The sequence below is a fragment of the Ptychodera flava genome, chromosome 21 (genome assembly GCF_041260155.1).
Source record: "Ptychodera flava strain L36383 chromosome 21, AS_Pfla_20210202, whole genome shotgun sequence".
Classification (NCBI taxonomy): domain Eukaryota; kingdom Metazoa; phylum Hemichordata; class Enteropneusta; family Ptychoderidae; genus Ptychodera; species Ptychodera flava.
In genome coordinates, this window is record NC_091948.1 from 4,728,868 (window position 1) to 4,755,981 (window position 27,114).

General features: G+C 38.0%; 2 protein-coding genes across 4 annotated transcripts; one reads left to right on the forward strand and one right to left on the reverse strand.

Annotated features, from left to right (window-relative positions):
• Positions 1 to 1,689: 1,689 nt before the first annotated feature.
• On the forward strand, positions 1,690 to 15,363 carry LOC139121167 (peroxisomal multifunctional enzyme type 2-like). Of its 2 annotated transcripts, XM_070685845.1 has the most exons (12): positions 1,690 to 1,765; positions 4,085 to 4,138; positions 4,956 to 5,063; positions 6,614 to 6,673; positions 7,560 to 7,628; positions 8,856 to 9,005; positions 9,161 to 9,283; positions 10,469 to 10,585; positions 11,256 to 11,321; positions 13,300 to 13,350; positions 13,801 to 13,925; positions 14,531 to 15,363. In XM_070685845.1, the coding sequence occupies exons 1-12, from the start codon at positions 1,711 to 1,713 to the stop codon at positions 14,618 to 14,620; spliced, it is 1,068 nt and encodes a 355-aa protein (XP_070541946.1). In that variant the 5' UTR covers positions 1,690 to 1,710; the 3' UTR covers positions 14,621 to 15,363. The 2 variants fall into 2 exon arrangements, with proteins under 2 accessions (XP_070541946.1, XP_070541947.1); XM_070685846.1 differs by lacking the exon at positions 11,256 to 11,321.
• Positions 14,715 to 27,114, reverse strand: LOC139121166 (uncharacterized). 2 transcript variants are annotated; one of them, XR_011549237.1, is made up of 3 exons: positions 26,963 to 27,114; positions 18,653 to 21,432; positions 14,715 to 18,365 (listed from the first exon to the last, which is right to left on the reverse strand). XR_011549237.1 is itself a non-coding variant. In XM_070685844.1 (2 exons), the coding sequence occupies exon 2, from the start codon at positions 21,398 to 21,400 to the stop codon at positions 19,382 to 19,384; it is 2,019 nt and encodes a 672-aa protein (XP_070541945.1). In that variant the 5' UTR covers positions 21,401 to 21,432; positions 26,963 to 27,114; the 3' UTR covers positions 14,715 to 19,381. The 2 variants fall into 2 exon arrangements, 1 of the variants encoding a protein (XP_070541945.1); XM_070685844.1 differs by having other exon boundaries at positions 14,715 to 21,432.

A 27,114-nucleotide genomic window follows, 5' to 3' on the forward strand; every position in this document is an offset into this window, starting at 1 on the left:
GACCCTCTTTACCAGCGGGCCGCCTTCGGCGGCCCACTACAATAAATATATACTTTATGTATTACCCATGACCCTCTTAACGGGCAGACGCCTTTGGTGGCCCACTCCAAGTAGGTTTACTTCATGCAATGGCCATGATCGACCCTCGTTACCGGCATCTTAACGCCGGACGCCTTCAGCGGCCATGGTCAGTAAAGTTTACTTCGTGCAATGGCCATGATCGACCCTCTTTTTACCAGCGGGCCACTTTGGTTGCCCACTAGAATAAAGTTGACTTTACATAGTGGCCCATGACCCTCTTAACCGGAGGGCTGCCTTTGTGAACCACTCAAATAAAGTTTACTTTGTACAATGTCCATGGACATAAGTTGTCCATGGAAATTAAGTTCAAAATTGCCTTACAGTTGTCCTGATTAACAGACGTTTGCATGGATGTGGCTGAGAAGTTTGTGCACTTTCATCTCTGCTACATGAATAAAGTGCGCCGCGTACCGGAGTTCAAATCCAAACCGTGCGGGTAAATTTGACATATGGGTTTTGGTTATTTTTCAGCAGGGGGGGGGGGGGGGTCATCAAATTTTTTTCGTCTGACAAAGGGGGGGTCATCATTTTTTCTCGAAAAATTCAGGGGGGGTCATCATTTTTTTGAACACCGGCGACAAGATTTTGCCGCCCCCCCCCCCAGCCGTAAAAAACTGAACGGTCCCTTACATGCAGGGCATTTTAAACAATTTTACGAGTATTGACCAGCATCAAACAGATTTTTACGAAAATCAAAGTAGCAGTGCGCGCATGGATATATTTTACATCTTGCGCTACTTGACGTCGAAAACGTCAAAGGGCTTCACTAGACCGAGTAACCATCGAAACCGGTCAGTACATCGTTCACCGGCCCGCTAACTCCCCGGATGTTCCTATTCAAATCAATGCACTGATTTGCACTCACTCACATCGAGGCATATAATAAAAGTGTCATATGACCCAAACTCTTCTTCAACTACCATGTACATCAGAGTCAGAGCTATCTCTGTCACTGTCCAGGTATGCAGGACAGTGACACTGCAGTAGCAGGACAGTACCTGATAGTGATACTGCCCGTAGGCAGCAGCTTTTGTTCAGTTTTACACAACTGCGTTCTTATTCTATTCCTACAGCATTCTGAACTGTTCAGCTGGCCCAAAGACAGCCTGTGTATGTGTACCATGCATTTGTATAAGTGACAAATGACTGTCAGGACAATGTTAATATTGTATTTCAGCATACTATAGAAACTGAAGTTGATTTATTGCATTGAAATATTGTAAAAACCATCAACAGTTGCAGCTTCTGCCCCGTTACTAAGCCAAAGTTTGTTTATTTTTACGACAAATCACACATGTTTAGATTTTTTCCGCGATAAAAGTCATGAAATGTGACAAAATGGTTCTAGGTTTTGTTTAAGTATTACTAACATCAGAACAATTGGATGACATTAAAATATTTTTCATTTTTCATTGAAGTACCTACCAAACCGTGGAATCAGAAAATGTAAAAGTAAAAGGGAACAAAACAATTTCAGGTCTTCCATAGGCAGAGCAAAACGTTCAAGTCCCCCCTCTACTACCCCGAAAAGTCTTTGAATCCCCCTGAATTCCTCAAACCTCCTCTCCCCCCCCCCCTTTTTTGTGAACGCAGCCTTATTACATATCGAACAGCGCACCATGCACAATCATGGCTGAACTACGATTCGACGGCAGGGTGGCGTTGGTGACGGGAGCAGGCAATGGTAAGTACCGGTGCCGAACTTCACACGCTAGCCACTAAAGTTTGGTACAGACATAGTTATCGTGGGTCGAGGCGCTATCGAAATTAAGGGATTCGTTCGTGCGCTCTACTAGGTCTACAACTTTTCGACACCAAATCCGATCTCCATAGCCAGGGAAGCTTTAACTTGGCCGGATCACACAAACTAGGGCACAAGGACAAAGTCCACCATCAAGCATTTCGCCTCACAAGAGCCTGTATCAAAAACTACAGTCACTTGTGATCTATTCCGCTCTCGGACTATGCGACCATAGACGTGTGTACATATACCGGAGAAAAACCATAAAGGCAATTGCATTTCCAACCAAGTTATGTTGGCCATTGGTTGAATCCACTGTTTACTGGCACACCAAACGAACACCCGTGTTACGCAAGGAAGCCAAGGGTCAATCATATGGGTCAATGAACTGTTAGTCAGGTAAACATGTGCTGCAGTATGCGTCGTTTAGCTATCAGGCCTGATACTGTTAGTCTGTGGGTCGAACCCGAAAAGGGCTCCAGAAGTTGACTTTTTGAAAGAGGAAATTTGAGCAAGTTGTCATTTGCTGAAAATGATACTTTACACATACTTGTATAGAAAATTCAACGTTCTACCGGAGTTAAATTGGCGAATTTCGGACTTTTTACCAAATCAGCGCAGATTTTCATATTTTTGATAAAAATGACTAAATCAAGGTTGCTTTTCTTTTCATTGCATTTATTGAAATGTTTACCAGTTAAAATTGTACTTTATCAGCAAAATAGCAATTAATTTGATGCAATTACACTCAAAAGGGGTCTTTTTTACCATGAACCTGTATTTTTCAATTTTTTCACCAAACTGTTTATTTTCTTTCGTGAAAAGTAAACTATTTGCTTAGGCAGTTGAACATGGATTTTTCTATATCATTTAAGTAAGGAATCGTCTTTTATACTGATAATAGTTTATCCTCAGGACCAGCTTTCTTGAAACGATAGACGAGGTCGGCCCACAGACTGAGAGTACTATGAGAGGGTATTAGGTTTGTATCCCCTTCCAAATTGTTATTTTGTCTCATCAGACTCCATTTAAATTGGTGTTTCTCACAAAATGGCCACTGGAGTCATATCAGCGGAATCCGGGGTTCATGATGATGCAAAATTGATAATGAGTCATTTTTACTTGATTTGCGTTGATACAATTTTACAATTTCCATAAAATGAATATTATTATGCTGTGCTTTATACATTGATACAATCAAAATCACATGTCGAGAGGAGGCGACAGCAGCAAAGAACAGACAAAGGTGGAAGGGTTGCTATCTCTACACCTGATTTTAATCAGATTGGCATTCAATTGGATGCAACACAGAAAGAGATGCTGTAAAACTCTAAAAACTTTCAAAAAAGCTAATGAATATATCAGACCTGGCAACTATAGAAATACGTCAAAGCTATACCCTGGGAGGAACAAGTTTACCTGGGAAAAACGCATATCGCGGGAAAGAAAATACGAACTTATTAAATCACCAATCGTACAATGAACTCATACGAACCATCAACGTTTTTTTCAATTTTGTAATACATGTCTATCGCATTATATGACACGGAGGGCGATTGTAAGTTAGTGTACCTCCTCCCGGCCAATAACAGCATAATGGACGAACGCAAATTAAACTTTTCATGACATAATGTACGAGGCGAAATTTACGAGGCGAAGCCGAGTACATTGTCGAGTACAAATTTTGCTCGAGTCCGTTATGGGCCAGGAGGGGTACATTATTGCTATTATTTTATAGTTTTGGCAATATCGGCTAATTTTAGAGGTAGAAAACATCTTGCGCCACAATACTGGATAATCGGATACCTTATCAGTAATAATGTGAGGGATGACGTCACAAATTCAATAGTACATGACAAAGCTGTGATATGACTACGAAATTTAGCAAAGCGAATGCGACATTTTGCTGCTGCCGACAAAAAGTCTGACAAACTTTTAGTAAACCTGGCTTTCTTACCGCTGCCTGTGGTAGCACCCTTTGGCATATTTACAGTTTCATTCAGAACATCGACGGTATAAAAGTATCATATCCGAGATTTCCGTATCAAGATTAATTTCTAAAAGTCTTGTCAAAATATTGGACAAACATGTTTTTCTATATAAAAATGATGGAATTAATACGTCATAGCGAATTAGCCTCCAAAATAGCCTAAATCTAAAATGAAGTAGCCCAAAGTGATTGAAATTGCCATCAAAATATACATTATATATGAACTATTCGAAAGCGATTATTCACACAATTTAATGTTGATGTGTCGCCAGGGCTGGGGAAAGAGTATGCTTTGATGCTGGCGGCCCGAGGTGCTGCAGTTGTGGGTGAGTATTTTTCACTTCTTTAGGTTGTTTTCAAAGGCTTTGTATGACACTGTACAGTGCCATAAAATAAAAGACCAAATTAAAGCATGAAGAAATTAAGCGTATTTCCTACTGTGATGGAGATTAACGATGTTTTCACTCTTCGTCTTGGATAGTAATCTTTATGATTTATGACTTACCGAAAAGGAACTTGACATTCTTGTAGTGGGTTCGAGGCAATAAAATCTATGATAAAAGTGCAAGAAAATATCAACTTCTTCACCAGTCATCTTATCGTAGTTTTCCTTACTAAGAATTATATACTTGCAAAGGCTGTGGGTATAGGTAGTTGAATAGGACAAAATCTCGTGAGATTGTCATGGGAGAATATCGACCTCTATACTTCATGGTCTTGCGAACTTTTGCTGACGTACATAGCGTACCCAGCCTTCGGTAATGTATACAGGCATGCATCACGACACTTGGGCAAAAAAACATGTACACTGAATTTTCAGTGTATAATTGAAGCATTCGCATTTCTCCCAGCCTCAAACTTCTTTTGGGCATTACATAAAACTTAGGCAGTTGTGTCAGATGTTACTTATTGAAACCACACGTCGCATGTTTGTGTTATTTTCTTCGATATTGTAAGTATCAATTCAAAGGGAGAGACCATAGGTTTCATACTAGAGGTATGATGCGATTTATTTGCTATCAGATATGGTGTGTTGAAGTTACATGTAAGTTTATGAGTGTAGAAATTGAGCAACAGACCCTGCAGCGAAATCTCATCCTGTGGTCAATAGTTCAACCTAGAACTAATTCTGTTTCATTTCAGTGAACGACTTGGGAGGTGATATGAAGGGAGGCGGGAAGAGTAGCAGGCCAGCGGACGTTGTTGTCGAGGAAATCAGAGCAAAGGGTGGAAAAGCCGTGGCGAGTTACGGTAGGGGATCATAGCAATCTGACGTAGATGGCGACGTTTCCATGAACTTTGTTTGTAAATTGTTCTTCCATTGCGAGAGTAGAAAAGAAGGACAGATGGAACGTCGCCAATTTTACATCTGATTTTAATCAGATTTGGGTTATATAGCTAGTAAAGAACGGTCATGCCAGGCTCTGCAATAGCGACGCATATATTATACGTCTGCAAGCAATTTGATTAGAGAGTGTGCGAGGACTGTACCTTGTTCTACTTAAACATCTATGCTCTGTGCAAGGAAAGTGGCCCGAACTTCGAACTCGAATCCACTTATCCAAAGTCCAAACTCAGATTTTGGAAAGGTCCGGGGTCACCATCCAGCTAATCCTCAGGAATGATGACGACAATCGACGTAAGACAAGCGTCAAGGTCACAGCAAAGAGCATGAAGTTTAAAGGGGACGAGGCTATCGCTTCGTCTGTTTTGGTCAGATTGGTCTACAAGTTATACAGGAAACGTTAATACGATCGAGAAGTGTTTCCAATCACATAAACTTAGTGTAACAGGAGAAAATAACAACAATGAAAGACAATTTATATTTTAAATTTCAAAACCGCTAGGAAAACAATACTGTACCCGTGTCAACGATAGATAGGATAATTGGAACTTTATTTCAGTAAAAAGCATTAAAATTGGTACGCCAAAGTAAATTATTTGTTTTGCGTCCACTTAAAATTACGATAGGTAGGCGGGTAAGCGGTCAAAACACACGCACAAAATTTCAGTTTCTCGTACAACATGCACATTCCTGCTAATATATGCTTCTCCTGATGCTTCTCGGAGATACCGGTACGTCACTGCATGGTTCAATGATTGCAATTATCCCTGCTGTAGGGAAACATTTTGACGCAATGTCATGACCTGATTTTGCGAGAGAATATAGCCAACGAAGAAAAATTCTGCTGGAAAATTTTTTGTGCTCGCCCCCCAAAAAACAAACTCTAAAAAGTCGCTTGCGAGGAAGCAAAACAATTAATGTACTAACTCTAGCTTTATCAAGGACCGGGATCAAGGATATCGATGCTGCTCGTGCACTTAGTCAGGTTTGGTATAAACCTAGCATGTAAAGTATTCAAGTATTTTGGTACACTTATTTTGAACCAAAATTTATTTTTTTTGGCCTATGGACATTCTATAAGCCGTAACGTTCATTGCCATATTTTTGTTGTGTGTTCCGTGGTGCACCCTAATGTCATGTCCAAATCCCCAGTGTGCAGCTTTTCCACACAGCCTGTTATAGTGTAAAATCTGATATTGTGGTTGGCAAAAATTCAACTGAATCTTTGTATGAACCAGAATCAATTGATAGCAATAATGCAAAAAATACACAATACGGTGTGACTGCAATGCAAGCTAATACCGCTGTATTTCAAGTTACTTTGAAATATTGTCATTTTCTACGACACAGATTGTAAAATATTACGAAAATGGACTTATAAATCAATTTTGTATTAAAGTCAGAAAAAAGCCTGTCATTCTTTTTCATCTTATACATTACAAATTACTTTTTTCAGACTCGGTAGAAGAAGGAGACAAACTAGTTCAGACTGCCCTGGACAATTTCGGACGAATAGGTACGTTTTACGCGTTTCAAGTGATACGACAAGATGATCATTGACCTTTAACCCCATCTTATCTTGACCTGTCAATCATAGTAATCTATCTCACAGTCCCATATATCGTATCGGTTACTCAGACTGCTCGTCAGATGATATATATACATCTGTCCCAGAAGTCCTCAGGAGGCGGAATAATGGAGCCCAAAGAGTAATCTGTGTAAGCAAGAGTACAGCGCCCACTGCCCGCAGTCGATGGCTCGTTGGTCGTTACCTTGTACACTGTTATTTATACTGTACTAAGACAGTGCGCGATATTTTGGGTTCAAAATATCTTAGCTTATGGTTCTCTGTAGATTTTTCCCTTTCTAAGAGGTAACGGTCGACCTTTAAACGGAGGGAGTCGTCGGAACTGCACTCAAAGGTCGTATGGGACCCATACGGCCAATGTGAACACTGTATCCTAGGTACGTTGGTGATTGATGAAAGTTAAAATATGTTTGTCATAATCTACATCGTGAGACTGCAGTTATGTTGACATTGATGCATCTAGATATCGTGTATGAAATACGTTGTTTGTAAACAAGAAAGTCGCACAGGCGCAGTTCCGACGAGCCCCTCCCTTTAGCAGAAAAGATATTGACGGGTTTGTCAACAAGGTGCTTTTGTATCGGCATGTATGCCAAGTCCGATCATATTTGTTCGTATGGATAAAATTACCCATTGCTCACGTCTGTCTCGGTTCTGAAAACTTTGTGGTCACCCAGTAGTCAAACACGGATCAATGAAATTTATTAAATACAAAAAAGAGCGGTTATGTTTTACACATACGTTTGTTGTCATCCTACCAGTCTGTCGATAACGTTTAAAATTTCTATTTTCATTGTCCAATCATGGCCCACAGACATCGTTATCAACAACGCTGGAATTCTCAGAGATCGGACAATTGCAAGAACAAGCGACCTTGACTGGGGTAAGTGAAACACTGAAAGGGTGCAGTTGATGACATTGGCATGATTTTTAAGGATTCCATCCATTTCCTTAATGTTAATTCTCCGAATAATGTGGACTATGAAACCCAGATAATTGAACTTGCGGGTTTCACAACCCACTTTGTCAACGTGTGGCTCGGTAAAACAAGACGTGTGTCCCGATAAATACCAATAGTTCACACATTATTTTAACACTCCGAGCGTCAACGTTTCGCATTTTCAAAACTAGTCAATGGATTTACTATCGAAATTTTCCTTCTTCTTTTGGTCACTCAAGCAAAGAAAGGCAAAACGTTATCTACTGGCCTATACTACCTATCCCTACTTGCTCTCGAAGGCATGTTACGGAGACATTTACTGCTAATTAAGACACTTGCCAGATACATTTTACTTTCAGAAACAAACTCAATCATATTTTTTCACTTCCAGTTGAGCGTCTTTAATAAGAGTTTCAAGATTCACGTGTCTCGAATTATGAATAAAAAGTTAGATTATTGAAATTGCTAGGGACATATACTGTCAGAAGTCTCTTGTCTGTCAAGACATTCGATGATTAATTATTGTACCACATTGTTTCTCTAGTACAGTTTCATTTACCCCCCCCCCAACCCATTCCATTTTTTCTCCTTATTCAAGACTTCTTAATATTCGCGAAAAATTACAAAGATAAAGTTTTGGGACAAAAGAGTGTCACAATACTGCAAACTCAATATCAGCTTGACCTTTGAAGTTGCCCTATACAACGGTACATTGGACGTTTGTCAAAGCATGGAGTTGGTCGGAGTGCTACCTCCATGGTCAACGAAATATGACTTGGAATAACGTTATGAAGAAAGAAATAATTACGAAATAATTATGAAAACAATTTCATGCCGAGGTTGGCACAATTATACATTTATGTCGAGGTTTGCTGCTTCTTCGAGAAACCCTTGAGTACAATCGCATGTATTTCTGATGGTTGGCGGAGTAATGCAAATCGATCGGTTCTGCGAGCCAGTCAGCGAGGCTGACAATATTTTACGTCAATTGCATTTAAGCTTATAGCATGTAAGAGCAAATTTGTACAACAGGCTTCTCAAATAACACAAGATTGAAATTATGTTTAAAAACTCAAGAGACTGCTATGTCATCATTAATATCCTGTCTTGAACACCAATCCTACATAAGTTTATATAAGTTCATGTATGTTTCCGCGAACCTCTTTATAGATTTGATTCACAGAGTTCATCTCCGGGGATCTTTCCTTGTAACAAGGGCAGCGTGGCCTCATATGAAGAAACAGAAATATGGGCGAATCGTCATGACAACATCATCGTCTGGTATCCATGGCAACTTTGGACAATCAAATTACGCAGCAGGCAAGTATTCATCACCAAAAGTGGGCACATCGTATGTCAATGAGGAGAATGTTCAGAGAGAGAGAGAGACAGAGAGAGACAGAGAGAGAGACAGACAGACAGACAGAGACACGATAAGTTTATTCGAATAAATTTGTGTCATGTCTTGGTTGCAGCCAAATTAGGACTTGTTGGACTCAGTTTTACACTGGCGAAGGAAGGAATAAAGTACAATATCAAATGCAACGCAGTGGCACCGGTAGCAGGGTCAAGAATGTTAAAAACTGTTGTGCCAGATGGTAAGTACAAAAGCACAAAATACAGTAATACTGAGACCAAATGTCATTGCACTGCAAACTTTTATCTTATCCTCAGTCTATCCTGTGTACTCTTTATTAATAGTGGCTGAACTGTTTTTCGAACATTCCTCTCCAGCTTGACTTTGTGAATTCATCTGACACAGTAGAAGATTTTAATTTGCATATCTTTCACGCTTTCTCTATGTACAATCCGGCTGAAAACAACTGTCATAAGAGTGAAAAATAACTTTCCCAGAACGCCTCTAGGGGCATGGTCTCAGATCTTTGCAAGATAGGGGTTGTGTCTCGACCACTTGGAGACACTATCCTCATGTTGTGTTGTGAAACTGACTTTGCGATCGTTGTTCAGTGCAAAGAGATGGTTATTCAAGAAATATATTATTAAGGATACACCTAGTGCGAGAAATTGGCAACATTTTAACCTGACATTTCACAGAGCCATAAGACGTTAATAGTCATGGCAAGAGTGTAAAAAAATAATAAATTTATGATTATAAATATAATAGTTGACAAAAAATAATATTTCTGTCAATATTGTATACTTTCAACAGTACCCTACTGCACTTGAATCCTAATGATCAGCATCGTATTTTCGGGGTTGTTGTTCAGACCCTTTTATAAAAAAAATTATAATTATGAATATTGTTCATAAAAATGTAATATTTCTATCATTATCGTATACTTGCAAACGTACTAAACTGCACTGGAATCCTTAATGATGATCAGTATTTATGCCAAATTCACGTACAGGCCCTCAGAAATATAAGCTACTGTCAGTATAGTGACAGCTGTAGCATTGCACAGTAACTTGATGCGCGGTCACAGTATTGCTTCGGCAGTCCTATTATTTACTGTTAAAAGATATTTATCAACGGAATTCATAATCATAAATTTATTAATTCCTACACTCTTGCTATGACTAATAACGCCTAATGGCTCTGCGATCATGCCACCAAGCAGAGAAACTGGCAACAAAGATAACCTTAGATTTCTGCATTTGAGTTAACATGCTGTTCTGAAGAGACAATGTTGAATGAACAAAGATCTCTTTGGTTGACTTTTCATGTTTTACTTACCTATGACATACCACTTTTTCAGTTTGCTTGCTTTCAAAACTTTAACTCCAGAACAGTTGATTATCCGTTAATTCTTACCACTGACCAGATTTAGCCAAGAGGATGAAGCCAGTGTACGTGGCACCCTTAGTTGTATATCTGTCTCACGAAAGTTGTCCAGAAACTGGTGGCGTCTTCGCATCAGGCGCTGGCTGGGTGACTTCGTGTAAGTTACCACATCTTTGCTGAAATCTGTTTGTAAATCATTTTACCGATGCATCATTTCATTTCTTGCACAGGAAGCGATCCGGAACAATGCACATTGTTGAGTCCAAATAACATTATTTATTTATTTATCTCTGCATTTGACGGGCTTTCAGCAGAACTGTTAATTTAAAACATGACGCCAACCGTTCATTGAATGTTGTCTTCCTCATATTTAGATTGTTGCCCGTCTTCCGTGGCTATCCTGTCGATCGCCATTGCAAAACTTAAAGAAACTGATTAATAAGTACACAGTGTGGCCAGCCCTTCTGAAATATTTCGTTTTGAACAGCCTTGCTACCATCGATTATGGAATACATATTTTTTATCAAGACTTGGCAACTTACATAAGAAATGAAGATATGGTTTTCGTTCCATTATCAATATGGTTGAAGATCAAGGTTGATCTTCTTAATTCATGCATGTACTAGTTGGGCTCATTTGAAGCTAGGTGTGTGGCTTATTTTAAATTCGGCTCTGAAGGAAGCGCAGCTAGCAGTAGAAATGGGGCAGGGGACCAGACTAAATAGTCTCTAGCAATTGCTTTAAACTTGCAATGATATCGTGCAACTGAGTTGCTTGATACAAACAATATAGCCATAATCGTGAAAGTTCTCATTTTAATCACACAGACAAGTGGGCGAAGGCTCCAGGGGCGATTATCAGAAAGAAAGGTGAACCGATGACGCCAGAACAAGGTTATTATAACATGTAATATTATATATTTAACCACGGTTGACACAAAAAATGTCAACCAATTCCTCTTGATATTTTTTGTTAAAACATTGTAACATCCTTTATAGTGATTTTATTTTTAATTTAATATTTTATGCACATTTTATCTAACAAAGAAATTCCACAGCTAGCAAAATCTTTTAATACAATTGCAATTTTGAATACGCCTCGAGGACAGAAATTTGAAAGTTTAAATTTGAAAGTTTTACAACACTTTTTTGGCTTACCTCTAGTGGAGGCCCATTTTCAAATTTATGGGGTAAATATAGCTTAGTTCTGTGAAAATTAGGAATTTCCCCCTTGAGATAACTCAGATGGGTGGCCATTTTGAATTTCAAATATCGGTAAACATTGGGTAATTTGTTTCTCTACCACAAAGATTTGCAGAGTGAACCCCGAATTTTATTCTTGATTATGAAAAAATCCATGGTTGAAAGTTTGCTTGAGAAAATTTTAGCAAAAAGTTTCAGTCTTTCATTTTAAAGGCGCATACTGCCTTAATTCGCCACAATATATAAAGGTTATTAGGTAGAGTATATCTGACACATACATTTCTGTCATTGTTGTTGTAATCTCCACAAATGTAATAATCTCCACAAATGTAATATCAACCACAATTGTAATAAAATGCACCCATAAATGTAACAAAAATCAACCATAAATGTAATAAAAACACCAACCACAAATGTAATAAATGGTAACCATAAATGTAATAAAAAAATCACCCATAAATGTAATACTTGTCAACCATAAATGTAATAAATCTATTTTGTCGTCCCAATTGAGAAATTAGCCCTTAAATATTGATCTATGTAATAAGGAAAGCAACTCCACACATTATTCATTTCTTACTTGTTTGCGTTTAGTGTGTTTTGCATATTTGAAAGTGTATTTTACGTTTCCCTGTTTTGTGTACAGAACTGATTGGCCATGGCTAGACACAGCTGTAATCTGTACGTCAGTGCAGTCTCTACTCCAGAGTGGGGAAGACTGTATAACACTACGATCCTTTAACGCCGTTTTTTCGAAAATTGCCGCACTTTCTTAATCGATCGCCTCAAATTCGTCTTCAGTGGATAAATTGTGTGGAATAATCGATAGATTTTCTGTATTCCTATGTTGTCCCACTTGAAGTTTGTTCCTAAACTAGGGATGCCAGGATGTCTAATTTTGTTCTACTGTGTTCAAGGTAGTGTTCGTATTGTTTTTTACTAGATTGAAATATATGTTCTCGTCAACATGTTTTGTGTCGTAAGTTTCTGTTATAAGGTTTTATATTTCTCTGTTATTTGTTCTGAGTCATCTGTCATAAACTTTGTGTGGTATCACTGGTTGATGAGTTATTTTGACGCTTCCTTATTATGTAATTATCAGTGTCTAGAACTGCTGTTCCACTTCCATTATCTAACGGTTTGATCAGTACCTCGCCGTTTTCTGATAGCGTTCTCAAAGTATTCTATTCTGTGTTTCGGAAAGGAAACCTAGTTTCAGGAAAGCATGCAATAACATTACACTAGTCTTATCAAAGTTATTATTTACTCAGGGCATTGATAAACAAATGATCACATAAACAAGTTCAAGTTTATTACATCTATGGTTGAGGTTTATTACATTTATGGTTAATTTGTTTATTACATTTGTGGTTGCGGGTTGTGGTTGATTTTATTACAATTGTGGTTGATATTACATTTGTGGAGATTATTATATTTGTGGAGGTTACAGTTGTCATCATTTTTCCTTCATGTGTGTTGCAACAAGACTTCGATTCGTTTCGAATATCAAAATCAAGAATCACATCATATTAACATGATGCAAAATATTACTGGCACTATGTAATCCTCATATGATTTTGAAACCCTGATTGTGTCTGGAAATTATCAACTAAAGAATTTTGTGCCTTGTCCTCCAACAGAGTAACCCTTCCTATTTGTTTTCTTTCAGTGAAAAACAACTGGGACAAAATTACCGATTTCACTGAAGCAACACTAGGAAGTAAGAGTCATATATTTCTCTGAATAATATTAGTTGAACTCTGGTCATCAGGTTCTTGTGAGGCATTCATTATAGGGTTCTGGGCCATCTTGAAAGGTGTGGCGCTATCCAAGACCAGAGACTGAGAATCAACGTGTGTTACCCGCAATGGAGGCAAAACGGTGTGAATCAGAGCCTGGTTTCCGTTGCTAGCTATGTTGGACATTTCTACCAGGCACAGAAACCGCATTTTCAGGGACCGAAAAACTCTGCCTGTCTGGAAATTAATAATGATGTGGTGGAAGCATATCTCTTTAATTTGTTTTACGTAAACTTAGTTCTGATTTGCAAATCTACATAATAAAACATAATCAAGTATAACTAATCTGAGACAAACATCAAAGCAGATTTACTTTAGATCTAGATCTAGATAATTTTGCTGTGCTCTTGATGTTCAAACTTTATACACAGATGATAGAACTGGGAAGAATCCTTACGAGATTCTTAATGAAATTGATTTTGGAGATGAAAGCCCGCCCAGTGAAGGTGGTATCAAAGCCACAGAAACTTCAGGACAAGTTGGCAAAAACGAAACGGTAAGTCATTTAAAATGCACACTTGACTTCTCTGAACATAGAACCATATATTCATTGCCCGTTAATATGTTCATCTTGCATAAATAATGAAGCCCGGTCTCAAAATACTGCTACATGTCACAAAAGATTTGTCTATTTGATGTAAAATGAAAGGCCGGGAAAAATGCCACATAACAGTGTTTAAACAACCATATCCTTGAAATAAAACTTGTCATGAATGTGAAACATTAGTGTCAACATCCGTGCTACATGCTTATCCTACATGGTTAGATTAAACAACTGAATATGTTTGTAGTGTTTACTTCAAGACAGGTGCAAAGATATCAACACATCGGAACTGATTTGGGATAATTGGATAGTGATGTGTCAATTTAATCTACAAATGTAAGCTCATCTGCTTTTCTTTTTTAAGTTATACACTTGATTTTATGAGTAATTTGTCATATTGCAGCTTTCAGCTACAGGGCACCTAACACTTTTACGAAATTTAACAATATGAAGATCCAATTCTCCCAAGTTAGTTCCAATTGTGTTTATCTTTTTAGATAATTATCATAATATTTTCGCATCCCTCTTAAACTTGTTCTGTTTGTTTACATGTTTAGACACTTCCTGAAGGTCGATTGAAGTTCGAACAGGATACTCTAATGCTACCAAAACTTGGACAACAGTTTCAAGATCAGTCAAAGTTGTGAACTACCGGTACTTTTTTATTGCAAGCTTGGTACAATCCTCAGGAAGTTATAATTATCAAATGGTGGAAAGAATATTTTACAGCGACAATGAACGTCTATGGCAGATTATTTACTTGATATCAGTACTCTCAAGTCTCATGAACCATTACTAAATGGTAACATGGTACAATTTACAAAAAAGCTACATATTTGAAAGCTTTAAGGAATACATTACACAACATCTGGAATAAACTGGACAAGCATGTACCGACACTTTTTTGTGCTTTGTTCTCCAACTGAGAGCTATAATAGTGGGGCAATTACAATGTACCATTTTGAAGGACTTTGGTGCTAAACATTTAGCAGGGTGCATGGGCACAGTCATGGAGCGACAGTGCAGTGCAGGGGGCACAAATAGATGCACGAAATTGTACATGTATTCCTCAAATAAGCATTTATGATTTATATATTTGACCACATATGTACATTATGCAAATATGATTCACATCTTTGACCATATCTGCTTATACGCAAATAACCAGATTACTCAGTAACTTCAATTGTTGAGATAATGTTTCCTACTTTATCAATCAGGAGTCAAGATCGCAAGATTGGTCACTTGAGGGCGTTCTCAGGTAGCCGTCCAACAATATTGATTTCTGTTGCACCCTCATAGTGATATATCAACAAAAAAGTGTCTTTAATACGTTTCAGGTCATTTTAGCCCATTAAAATGGTGAGATTCAACTACTCATCTACAGGTACTTTGCTCTACTCATTGACAATTCATGAGAACTTTGAACCTGACTAGATTCACTGATTCTCCATCATACATTTTGCTTGAAGTCTATTTTTGAAAAACTTGCACGGGAACAGTCTATACTCATGCCGGTAGGTCAATTTGAAATAAGGCCAGTCTTCACATTTTTCAAAAGTGGAAAAGATTTTTGCTGTATAAGGCACTTTCACCCATGTGATGCAAAAACTTAAAGATTTCTGAGATAATATGCATGAAAAATTTCAACATCTGTCGCATGTGTAAAATGACAATGAACATGATACATATTTGCGGAAAAACACAAAACTTTCAAAATGTGGTAATGCCGGAATTACAGTGATTAATTTGCTTAGAAAAGGAATAAAATTGTGGAAAACTAGTATCCTCAACGAAGTGAAACTGAATGATATACAAATTAAAACAAAAGGAAAGCACACTACTACATCCAAATCTGTACAGACTTACAGAGAGTTTGATACATTTCTTAAAAAAGAGAGAACTGTCAAAAATTTTTGATTCAAAATTACAATGAATTTGAGAAACATTCAATAAACTGCAAAAATATATAAATATGTATCTCCTGTACAAAATTAACAGTGAATCACAGAGATGGGTAGATGGGAGTGTATGCATGCTCATAGAACAGTATGAGTATGTGCTGCCTAAATGGGTCACTTTTCTATTGAAAAAACATGAGGAGACATTTCAACTGAAAAAAAGTCATCGTTGATGACACAGTCCCCACTTGTTAATGGGTGCTTTGATTACAGGTCCTCAGAGAGGATAGAGTCCTCTTCATTAGGTCTGTGATAAAAATACTTTTGAATAAATTCGCTTGATACATGTCTGAGTTGTAGTTCAGGAGATGAAAAAATCGTAATCACAAAACAAATCAATGTGCATATGTATGACATAGGTCAATGTCCTTGTACCAAGTTTGAATAAAATTGGTTGAGATATGCCTGAGTTATGGCTCTGTACATGAAAAAATCGTAACAAAATGGCGGCCATATTGGATCGTATCACAAAACAAATTGATGTGTATAGCTATGACATTGGTCAATGTCCTTGTACCAACTTTGAATAAAATCTGTAGAAACATGCCTGAGTTATGACTCTGTACATGAAAAAATCGTAATAAAATGGCCGCCTGCTGGCAGCCATATTGGATCGTATCACAAAACAAATCAATGTGCATATGTATGACATAGGTCAATGTCCTTGTACCAATTTTGAATGAAATTGGTTGAGATATGCCTGAGTTATGGCTCTGTACATGAAAAATCGTAACAAAATGGCCGCCTGGCGGCCATATTGGATCGTATCACAAAACAAATTGATGTGCATAGCTATGACATTGGTCAATGTCCTTGTACCAACTTTGAATAAAATCTGTAGAGATATGCCTGAGTTATGGCTCTGTACATGAAAAAATCGTAATAAAATGGCCGCCTGGCGGCCATATTGGATCGTATCACAAAACAAATTGACGTGCATATGTATGACATAGGTCAATGTCCTTGTACCAACTTGAATAAAATCTGTAGAAACATGCCTGAGTTATGGCTCTGTACATGAAAAAATCGTAACAAATGGCCGCCTGGCGGCCATATTGGATCGTATCACAAACAAATTGATGTGCATAGCTATGACATTGGTCAATATCCTTGTACCAACTTTGAATAAAATCTGTAGAAACATGCCTGAGTTATGGCTCTGTACATGAAAAAATCATAATAAAATGGCCGCCTGGCAGCCATATTGGATCGTATCACAAAACAAATTGATGTGCATATGTATGACATAGGTCAATGTCCTTGTACCAATTTTGAATGAAATTGGTTGAGATATGCCTGAGTTATGGCTCTGTACATGAAAAAATCGTAACAAAATGGCCGCATGGCGGCCATATTGGATCGTATCACAAAAAGAATCGACGTGCATATCTATGACACTGGTCAATGTCCTTGTACCAACTTTGAATAAAATCAGTTGAAACATGCCTGAATTATGGCTCTGTACATGAAAAAAATCGTAATAAAATGGCCGCCTGGCAGCCATATTGGATCGTATCACAAAACAAATCGACGTGCATCTGTATGACATATGAAGTAATCCTTGTACCAAGTTTGAATGAAATCGCTTCAGGCATCTCTGAGATATCTGCGTGAACGGACGGACGGACGCACGCACGCACGCACGCACACACGCACGGACATGACCAAACCTATAAGTCCCCCCGGACGGTGTCCGTGGGACTAAAAACCTTGACAAAGGTCAATAATATAGGGTTATTCACTAATGTCTGAGTACATCATGCCCTGGAAGTATAATCTGTGATGCGCAGCATCAAAGACAATACCAAAGAGTACGATGTACAGTATGAGGACATAAATCCCAGTATTTTGTGAATAACTATTATTGCACACCTTTCTGGTCCAATTTTATCATTCTTTACATACTATAACAAGAAACCCCTTACAGTCGTCACTATGCATCGTGAAAGCAGTATTACAGGTTATTTGCACATTATTCTGCAAAATTATGCAAAACCCAAGCCCTTTGTTCAGAACAATTATGGCGGTAGGCTATCTTTGAACATTCTCTCGATGATATGTGTGAGTTTCAGTGACAGTCGTCGCTAGTCCTGTCCCCTGCCCCATTTCTACCGCTAGGTGTGCTGCTCACGAAAATAGGCAGCGCAGCTAGCGGTAGAAATGGGGCGGGGGACCAGACTAAATCGTCTCTAGCAATTGCTTTAAACTTGCAATTATATCGTGCAACTGAGTTCTGGTCCAATTTTATCAGAAAAAGTTGAAGTTAAAGTGCTGTTAGGATGCTCGTCACTGACTGCGCTGCATGACTGTGAGCAGACTGGAAATGCATCTGCTACGGGCACACAACAAAACTTCAACCTGCACAACGTAGTGCACATGCTGGAAATTGTAATTCAGCAGCATAATTTCACTCAAATTCACAGGTTTTGGACTGACCATTATTCATGGCATCCAATAACAACATCCAATAACACCAAAAGTTACTGTACTCCGCGTCAAAATTATTGGACTCCGCATTCTCCTATACCAAAACTGACGGTACAACAAAACTCCTTAGGTTACAGACACAGGTGTATCATAATATAGAAAATGACCCTATACTTCCCGAATTTGTCAAGAAAACCCCTGACAATCAGTATTTTGAGTGTACATGTACATGGATAGATGTTTTCAACTTGGGTGTCACCATGGCTCCCTATATGACATGTACGACCCCACCTTCTCTCTCAGCACTGAATCAGATACACATCAGATGAAAACACTGTCAAATATCCATCTCCAGTACAAAATAGCAATAACTTGGACACATACATATTGAAAGAACAGATTTGTTACTGCCATAAGTTTATGCTTCTAAACTCTGGATCAATGCTAACAGGCAGCACTTGAACTGAAATGCAACGACATATTAAATTGGAAGCAAATTATGAATAGTGGTAGGGATGCTGCAAAGTGGTTTTGCACAAAGATTTACTGAACTGATACGAGTCTATCTTCGCATTGTGCACAGAGTCCAATGGGTCACAAGAGACCAATAACGATGAAAAATACAGAGGTGGTTAAGAGTTCTATTTGAATTAATTTACTTTTATAAATTTCAAACTCATATACGGTATTGAAAACTTCAAATGATGGCCTTGTTACCAGTACTATGCTTCCATCTTGAACCTTTTGGTTGACATGGTATTCTCTATATGCTGCATGTAAACAGAATTTGAAAACAGATCTGGGACAAAATCCTCATTTCTTCAAACTTTGTCTAAAATGACCACAGGACATTTTGTCAGCATCAGGCAGATTCACCAGAGAACGAATCGTCATGTACAACACACAGTTTGCTATGTACGTGCCAAGTTAAAACTTATGTCTACATCATTTATCACTTTGTCTTACAGTGTAAATCATTTTTGTAAAAGTACATACAAGTTGCAGTAAGTTCACATTCAGCTACGTCTTCCGTTTGGTGCTAGTACACACTTTCTTGTGTACAGGGCGATGTGCTTTTTGACAGGGTACACCACAGTAATACACCAGTTTACAGGGACACTGTTTGAGATCTTTGCTGTCTGGAGCCTGACAGTCTGGGTTGTTACATACTCTAGCAGAGAGTATGTCATAGACAACTCGAAGACATTTCTTAGAGTTGTTATCCTCATCATCAAAGAATGCAAGGCGATCTTTTTCGGCCTTTAGTCCCTGCTCATAGTGGTAAAAGGCAAGCTGGAATTGCTTTTTCATAAAGTAGATTAAAGCCATATTGTAATGAACAGCTGCATATTTCCGTCCGCAGCGGGGGGTTGACCTTAAATATTCCTTATAAAGTTCTATGGCAGATTCATTATCACCAAGTTCACTTTTCTCAATTGCAACCCCACGCAAGGCTTCATTATCATCATCTTCGATTCCTTTCATAGCGTAAGCTTTCTGAAAACTGTCTAATGACCTATGATGTTGATCAGTCAACATATACAAAACACCAAGCTCTGCATACAGATGATGCAGGATTTTTTTACTGATACCTGTATCATTAGCTTCACACTCTATCATGTGGGCCAAGACTTCATATTGATAAATTCTATTAGCAGTTGTAACATTTGAAGACACAACATTCCTATTAGCAAGATAATACCGAGATAGGAAATCATGGTTGTTTGCAGCGACAGCCGTCTTTGCTATTTCAAGAAACACTTCATGCTTAGCAGCAAAGATATAACCAAAAGTTTGAGAGACTGCACCCTCTGTAATGAAACCTTTAGCAACAAGACGAACACCTTCTAAGTTTTTCACAGGATCTGAATTTTCTGTTAGAAGCTGGACTCCATTTTTAAAGTATCTAAAAGCTTTAAGGTACCTTGCAGCTGTTGGGGAGTTAGGATACCTAAGGAACATGTCTTCGTGAAATATTTTTGGATTTTTAATTAAAATGTCATCAATGCTGCAGCGCTTCATCATTTTCACATAGTCAGACAATTGCTCAAGTTTAATACTTTCAAAACTTCCTGGTTTAAAAAAATTGTTAATGTCTTCTTCTGAGCCTCTTGCTTCGAAGAAATGGTCAAAAAAATCCATATTGTCAATGGCATCATGACTTGTTGGCAATGGTGACTTGTAGTGCTCTATGGCCCTGCTTGAATTTGCAGCAGCGTCTGCATGTATTGTTCTCTCAGTCACTGACACTGTTTGTAACAGTTCCTTTGATTGAGGGTCACCCTTCTCTGCTGCCTTCATGAGCCAAAATTTTGCTTTGTCTTTATCTTTCCTGAATCCAAACGTGCCATCCAAGAAAATCTTTCCGTACTCTCTCTCTGCATCTAAAAACCCTTCTTCCGCTGCTATTTGAAGGTATTTGACTGCCTTCACATGTTGTGGTTCTCCTCTGGAATTATCATTTGTACTGTACATTTTCCACAACTCAAATCGTGCTTTGTTTTTAAGTATGCCTGCTGTACCAAACCCTCTCATAGCATTTGTTAGAATTCTCCATAGAGAATTCTTCATATCATCATCATCTTTGTCCTCTCCAGCTGCCAGCCCATACCACTTTTCTGCTTCAGCTAGATCTACATCCAATTTATCATCTATTCCACACAGGTACATTCCAGCAAGGTTTATTTGAGCATGTCTATGACCCAGCTCAGCAGCTTTCCGATATAATGGGAATGCTTTCATAGGATTTGTGGGTTGTGGATTCTCTGGTAAATCATCATACAGCACTGCGAGATTTGTCAAGTCATTTGGACTCCATCTTTCGCTTTCAACAACTTTTTCCAAAAACGTCTTTGCCTTTTTCAAATCTTTTTCAAAACCACAAGTTCCATGTAAATAGCAAATACTCACATCACGCATTGCATCAACGTCTTCATTGTTTGCAGCCTCCTGCATGGCTTCCATACTTCTATACTTGTCATGTAATAACGTTTCATATTTTTTTCCAGCTAGATATTCAGTGTCCCCATCTCTTTCCATGTTGCTACCATAGAAAAACAATATTCCTGGCACTGTAAAAATATAAGCATGAGTTGATTAAGTATTGCAAACATTTATGCATAAATCTCTGGTAAAAGACAAAGTCACTTTCAATAACATAGTCCCTGCCAAATATAAATTCAATTAACGTACCACAGTGACAATGTACAAATCTGATTGCAAATGCACTCGAAGTCCAGAAGAAGCTATTAGGCACAAGGATATGTATGCTGTTTCTTTGGATAAAAAGTGTTGAAACATGCTGAAACTACCTTTTATTCATTTGAATAGATGAGATCAAGGGTGCATTTGATTTGCACAATCATGATTGGCCAATCACTATCATTGTCATGAGTTTGAATACACCCAACAACAATAATGATTGACAATCGGAACGTTCATGCCCAGGGCGTGATTGGCATACGGTAATTACAAGATAGTGGACAACACAGGGGTGGGCCGGGCGCTGAAGCTGAAACAGCAGTAACTTAAAGCCTCCTAAAGTTAGTATTTGATTTACGACATAATTTTGGGAAAAAATGTTTGTTTGTTTGTTCATTACAGGTGTATACAGCAGCCTAGAAAGGCACTATCAGAGAATGCAGTAAGGTACAATGCAGAAATGCCCAAACACTGACAGCAGCAATGTCAACTGAACATGATTGTGCTGGCGAGTTTTGTTTACAGTTACCTTTAATTGATTTTAATTATGATGTCACAGATCATGATCGTTCAAATCAAAAGCGCCTAAGAAAATTTGAAAAGAAACAAATTTTGAGAGTGCTATCACATAAAATTCTCCACATCTACCATACTTGTGACCATTTGTGGTCAGCTGGGGTGGACTTGAAAAATTTTTTACTTATATGGAAGCTGACAGTTGAGACAGTATGCAAAGAAAAAGACAAGAAATATATACCCAATTAGTTACAGAAATACTAGTATTTGCTGTAAAGGGGACAAAAGAAAAACTTAATTGAAAATTTCATCACCAGCCATGTGGATTGCTAAGAGTACTATTGCAATAATGAACAGCATAAAGGCCTTGGGTCTCTTTCAGTGGACTTGGTATGGAGGAGCTTATACTCAAAGTTGTTCAACATTGTAGCAATTAGGGGATTTAATTGTTCATTGGAATAATGGACATAAAATGGTCACCTGGTGGCTATATTGGATTGTATCCCAAAAAGGATTGATTTGCATACAATATGACATAGTGTACCGGTACTATCCTTGTACAAAGTTTAAAAGAAATCAGCTAAGGCATGCACGCACATGCATGTACCCAATGTATAAGTCCCCACAGATGAATCAATAAAAAGTGTCAATGGCTCTGTACTACCATTCGATCAGAGCTGTAGTGCGTTCAACATAACAAATTTGAAAGCTATCAGGTTCAATGATGAAGTTATCTTGCAGAAAAATGAGCCAAAAATTAGCGTTCTACCTGTTGCAAGATATGTGAAAGTAGGTAGAAGGACAAAAAAGATCATTCAAAAGATTGGAAATAAATTTTGATCCCATTATGCTAGCAAAACCAAACCTCTAGTCCTGTCAATTGGTTAGTTTAAAATTAAATATGTGCATAATTGAGGTTAGGTTATGATCCCATTTTATCAAAGCAAGGCAAAAGTAAGTTCAACATACCAAGTATGAAAGCTATTTGACAAGCAATGTCAATGGTGAAGATATTTTGGTGAAGATATTTTGGCATATTAAATAAAATGAACCACAAAAAAAGGTTGTACCACAGGGAACATAGAAAGAAATCTGGTTTTTATTCTTATATGGTTATTTGCACATAAAATTGAAGAATAATAACATTTTGTTGCTGGCCTTCCCTGAGGACAGGTTTTCTGACAGGGCACAGCACAGTACAATAAATTACCCACAATTCTGTTTGATTTTTACCTATGATGGTTACTTTTCTTAGGCATAATTTCGAAATAATTTAAAATAGAATTTGAGAAGAATGGTGTACTTAAAAGTATGTTTTTTTGGAATTTTTTGAAACTAGTCTAGGAATTTGTCTTCACATGGGTGACATGGAAGACTTCCATGAGAAGTTTCCATGGAATGGTACAAATCATAATGTATCATTGGATATCACCTGTATTGAGCAGAGCAGTTTCTGTCAAAATGGGTTGTGGGGGTCAAACAGTAGGGAAAGGCATAGAAACCTGTCTGGCTAGCTCCCTACATGGATAGGGAGCTTTAATGCAAAAATTTGGCATATTTTGCCAGATGGCAAGGTGTGATGTTGAGGCCTGAAGTCAATCCTGAGCTGCATGGCCTGAACATGTCATAATGCAGGATTAAAATAGAACACATACACCTGCCTGCTATTAGTTGTCTTATCTTGGCTAAGCTGTGAGGAGGAGAAGATGGAAGGTTTTTATGTGTTCTGGTATATTCTGAAGTATAATAAAAATTGACAACCATTTGAACTGCCCGCCCACCCTCCCACCCACCTAAAGATATTGGATCCATCCTCTCAAGTTACTAACATTCACATTCCGATCCCAATACTTAAAACAATGGTAATATTATTGAGTAAATAACACTTTGAGGGTCAAAGGTAAGCAGCAACCCAAAATTTAGGTGTGCATTTTGGTCCCATACCACCATTGTTCAAAAGACACCAGCGCTCTTGGACTCTTATGGCTATATGCTGTGGAGGTGTAGGGCAGGAAAAAGGCCATAGAAAATTCTGAAAAAATATTCTTAAAGTTGAGGCTTAAGACCTTGATATTTGCAAAGTAGCAACCTGGCCATATGGTAGATACAAAGTTAGAGTACAGAATTATGATTGATCAATTTTTATGGAAAAGAGGTCTCTTTCATGGTTACGATCCAAGATTGCCCCAAGAGACAGTGTCTAAATATTATTGATGTGGACTGTGACATGTAGGGGAAGGGTGACTCTTTGTTGTGCATAAAAATTGTTGAAGGTCGCCATTTCGTGATTTCGTCAATAATAATAAGACCTATTTCTTGCACTTTGTAGTTTAGGGGGTACTATTAATATAGTCTTGAAGGGTGCAGGCAGTTTTCCCAATATACCTGTACAGTGTAGTAAAAAGTTACCACTTTTGTTGTCCAACATTTAAGGTTGTTAGAATGGCTCTAGGGTCAGTTAAAATTTGAGAAAATAATGACAGTTTCTTGCAGTTTATATTGATAGAAACTAAATTCATGAAAAAAATAAAGGTGGTGAGGTAAGAATACATGAAAAATACCGCAATTATACGGTGTCGCTCAAATTTGATCAGAATTGGTACATACCAGTATGCCCCAAAGATCAACAATGTATGTTGTTTCTATCTGTTCAGTGCAGGAAAATTCTACGTTGATGTTATGACAATGATTTCTGCACAGTACAACCATAAAAACAACAAGAAATATTTAAACCAGAAAAACAAGAATGACAAAAGTAATTAAGGTCTGAAACTTTAGGTACTGGAGGTCAACTTTAGCAACATGCATAGCAGAAAGGCAGCTAGCCCCCCTTAGTTTGACCACAGACGGTCTTCTTCCTCCCCTCTACTGTCTATGGTTTGCGGCAGATCTGTTAATATGTAACAGTTCATAAACAATGACAGGAAATGACTCAAGTCAGTGGAGTAAGCCTGTGTCAAGCCTATTTCAGAATTTCGCTTTTTCTTACCGCATTTGCACATTTTTGACACTGATGTGTTCATTTGAACAAATTCACATCTCAACCCCTACATCTACCTGTACACCAAATACTGAGACGGTAGCTTTGGCGGTATGGGAGCCTTTGTGTGTGACGGACATACATCCGCACATACCCACAAATATACAGACACAGACGCCACTTAGACTCATCATATAAGCTCTTTTTGGTATTTATATATAAAACCAAATATGAGCTAAAAACTGCACAGAAAGTTTTCAAGGAATACGTTATTTTCGCTTTTGCCCGGGAGTCTGAGTGTACACTCTGTCAGTCCATGAAGGTCATGATTGTTGCTCTCTCTGTTGGAGACTATAAGCTTCCTCCACGTGTCTCGTGTCTCGTATGACCACTACCAAATATGTATTAACACGGCGACACTTGAAATTCAATAACATGATGAGCTTCAAATACTTCTTAGGGACTGGTCAGTTTCTATGGCCGGGGGATGGGGGGGTGGAGGGGTGGATTCATGGGGTGGGGGGAGTGTGTCACCCTGTTTTTGACTATGGTGATAGGGGATCACCATGTTTTTGAAATGCCCAATAGGGTGTCAGTGTGTTTTTCAATTTCGACACAGGCTCATACTTGCATAAAATGCATTGTGCCAGCCACAAATTTCATATTCAGTTGCATTTTTCAGTGCCCTTTAGGCGCGTAACTTCAATAATAATAATAAGACATACTTTTCAGAGCCCTGTCCTAGTGCAAAACTTTAATATATTAGACATATATATATCTGAGATATCTGTATATTTAAAATTTTTCGGCGTGCCCTTCGGCCGCATTTCTTTAAAATATCAAACATATTTTTCAGCATGCCTTTCAGCTGCATGACTTTCATATATCAGATATATATCAGAAATACCTGGATGTTAAATATTTTTCGGCGCGCCCTTTGAGCGCAGTAAATTAATATATCACAGATATGTGTCAGAAATATCTTGATGTCTGTAAATTGAAACTTTACCATTATGAAATCTACAGTTCATATGAAAAGCATGACAATTTCCTGATACTTTTCTGTTTCCTCTATGAGAATTCAGTATTAGAAAGTCACATGCACTAATATTTCACAATCACATTTCTCTTACAATACTGAGGTCTGGACATCTGGTTATGTATAAAGAGAGTTGGAATACATACAGCTCATTCAAAATACTGTATTCAAACTTTAGAATTGACACTTTTAAGTTCCTGTCTTACAACTGACATGACAACAATTTCATTAAAACACAGAATGACTGAATGTTTAAAATATACCCCAAAAATTATATATATATATATATATATATATATATATATATATATATATATACACTGAATTATTCAATTTATATTCCACCTTTTGTTTTACCTTTGTTTCATACAATATTTCACACCCTGTTTTCGAAAGTTGGCTGTTTTCGAAAGTTGGAATGGGGGGGGGGGGGTCAGCCACTTTTTGACGTTCCCCCCCCCCCCCGGCCGAAGAAACTTGCCAGTCCCTAATTACAGACAAAAACAATGTTATTGGCAGCTTTATCCGAAGGGGCGACAACATATTTGTCACGGACGTCATTCAAATACTTAACAGCATCCGATCTTTTAATACAGAATAGGATCTTCTGCAAATATGTGATTTAAGTCGGCCAATAAATATTCATATTACTGGCAAAGCAGCAGTACAGCCCTCACCTGTAACTTGTTGTACTAGTAAGCTTAGGCCCTATATACCGTGCACCTGCGAGTAGGCTGGCGAATAGCTGCTGGTTCGTACGGCTTGTTCAGCGTTCGTTACGTACAAAAGTAGATTTGACAAAAATATTTTGTTTTGTCCCTTACAATGTCTGAAGTTTTGTCATAGTGTGAAAACATGTACATACCTGTAGCTCTTCGAACGTGCAATGAACACCATGTACCGACAACTGGTCGTGACGTCACTGAGGCGATGAAGGTCACAGAAAAACTCAAATGAGAGTCGGTTTCGGATTCGGGTTCTATCACTACTAAAATTCAACGAACTTCCAATTCGCTC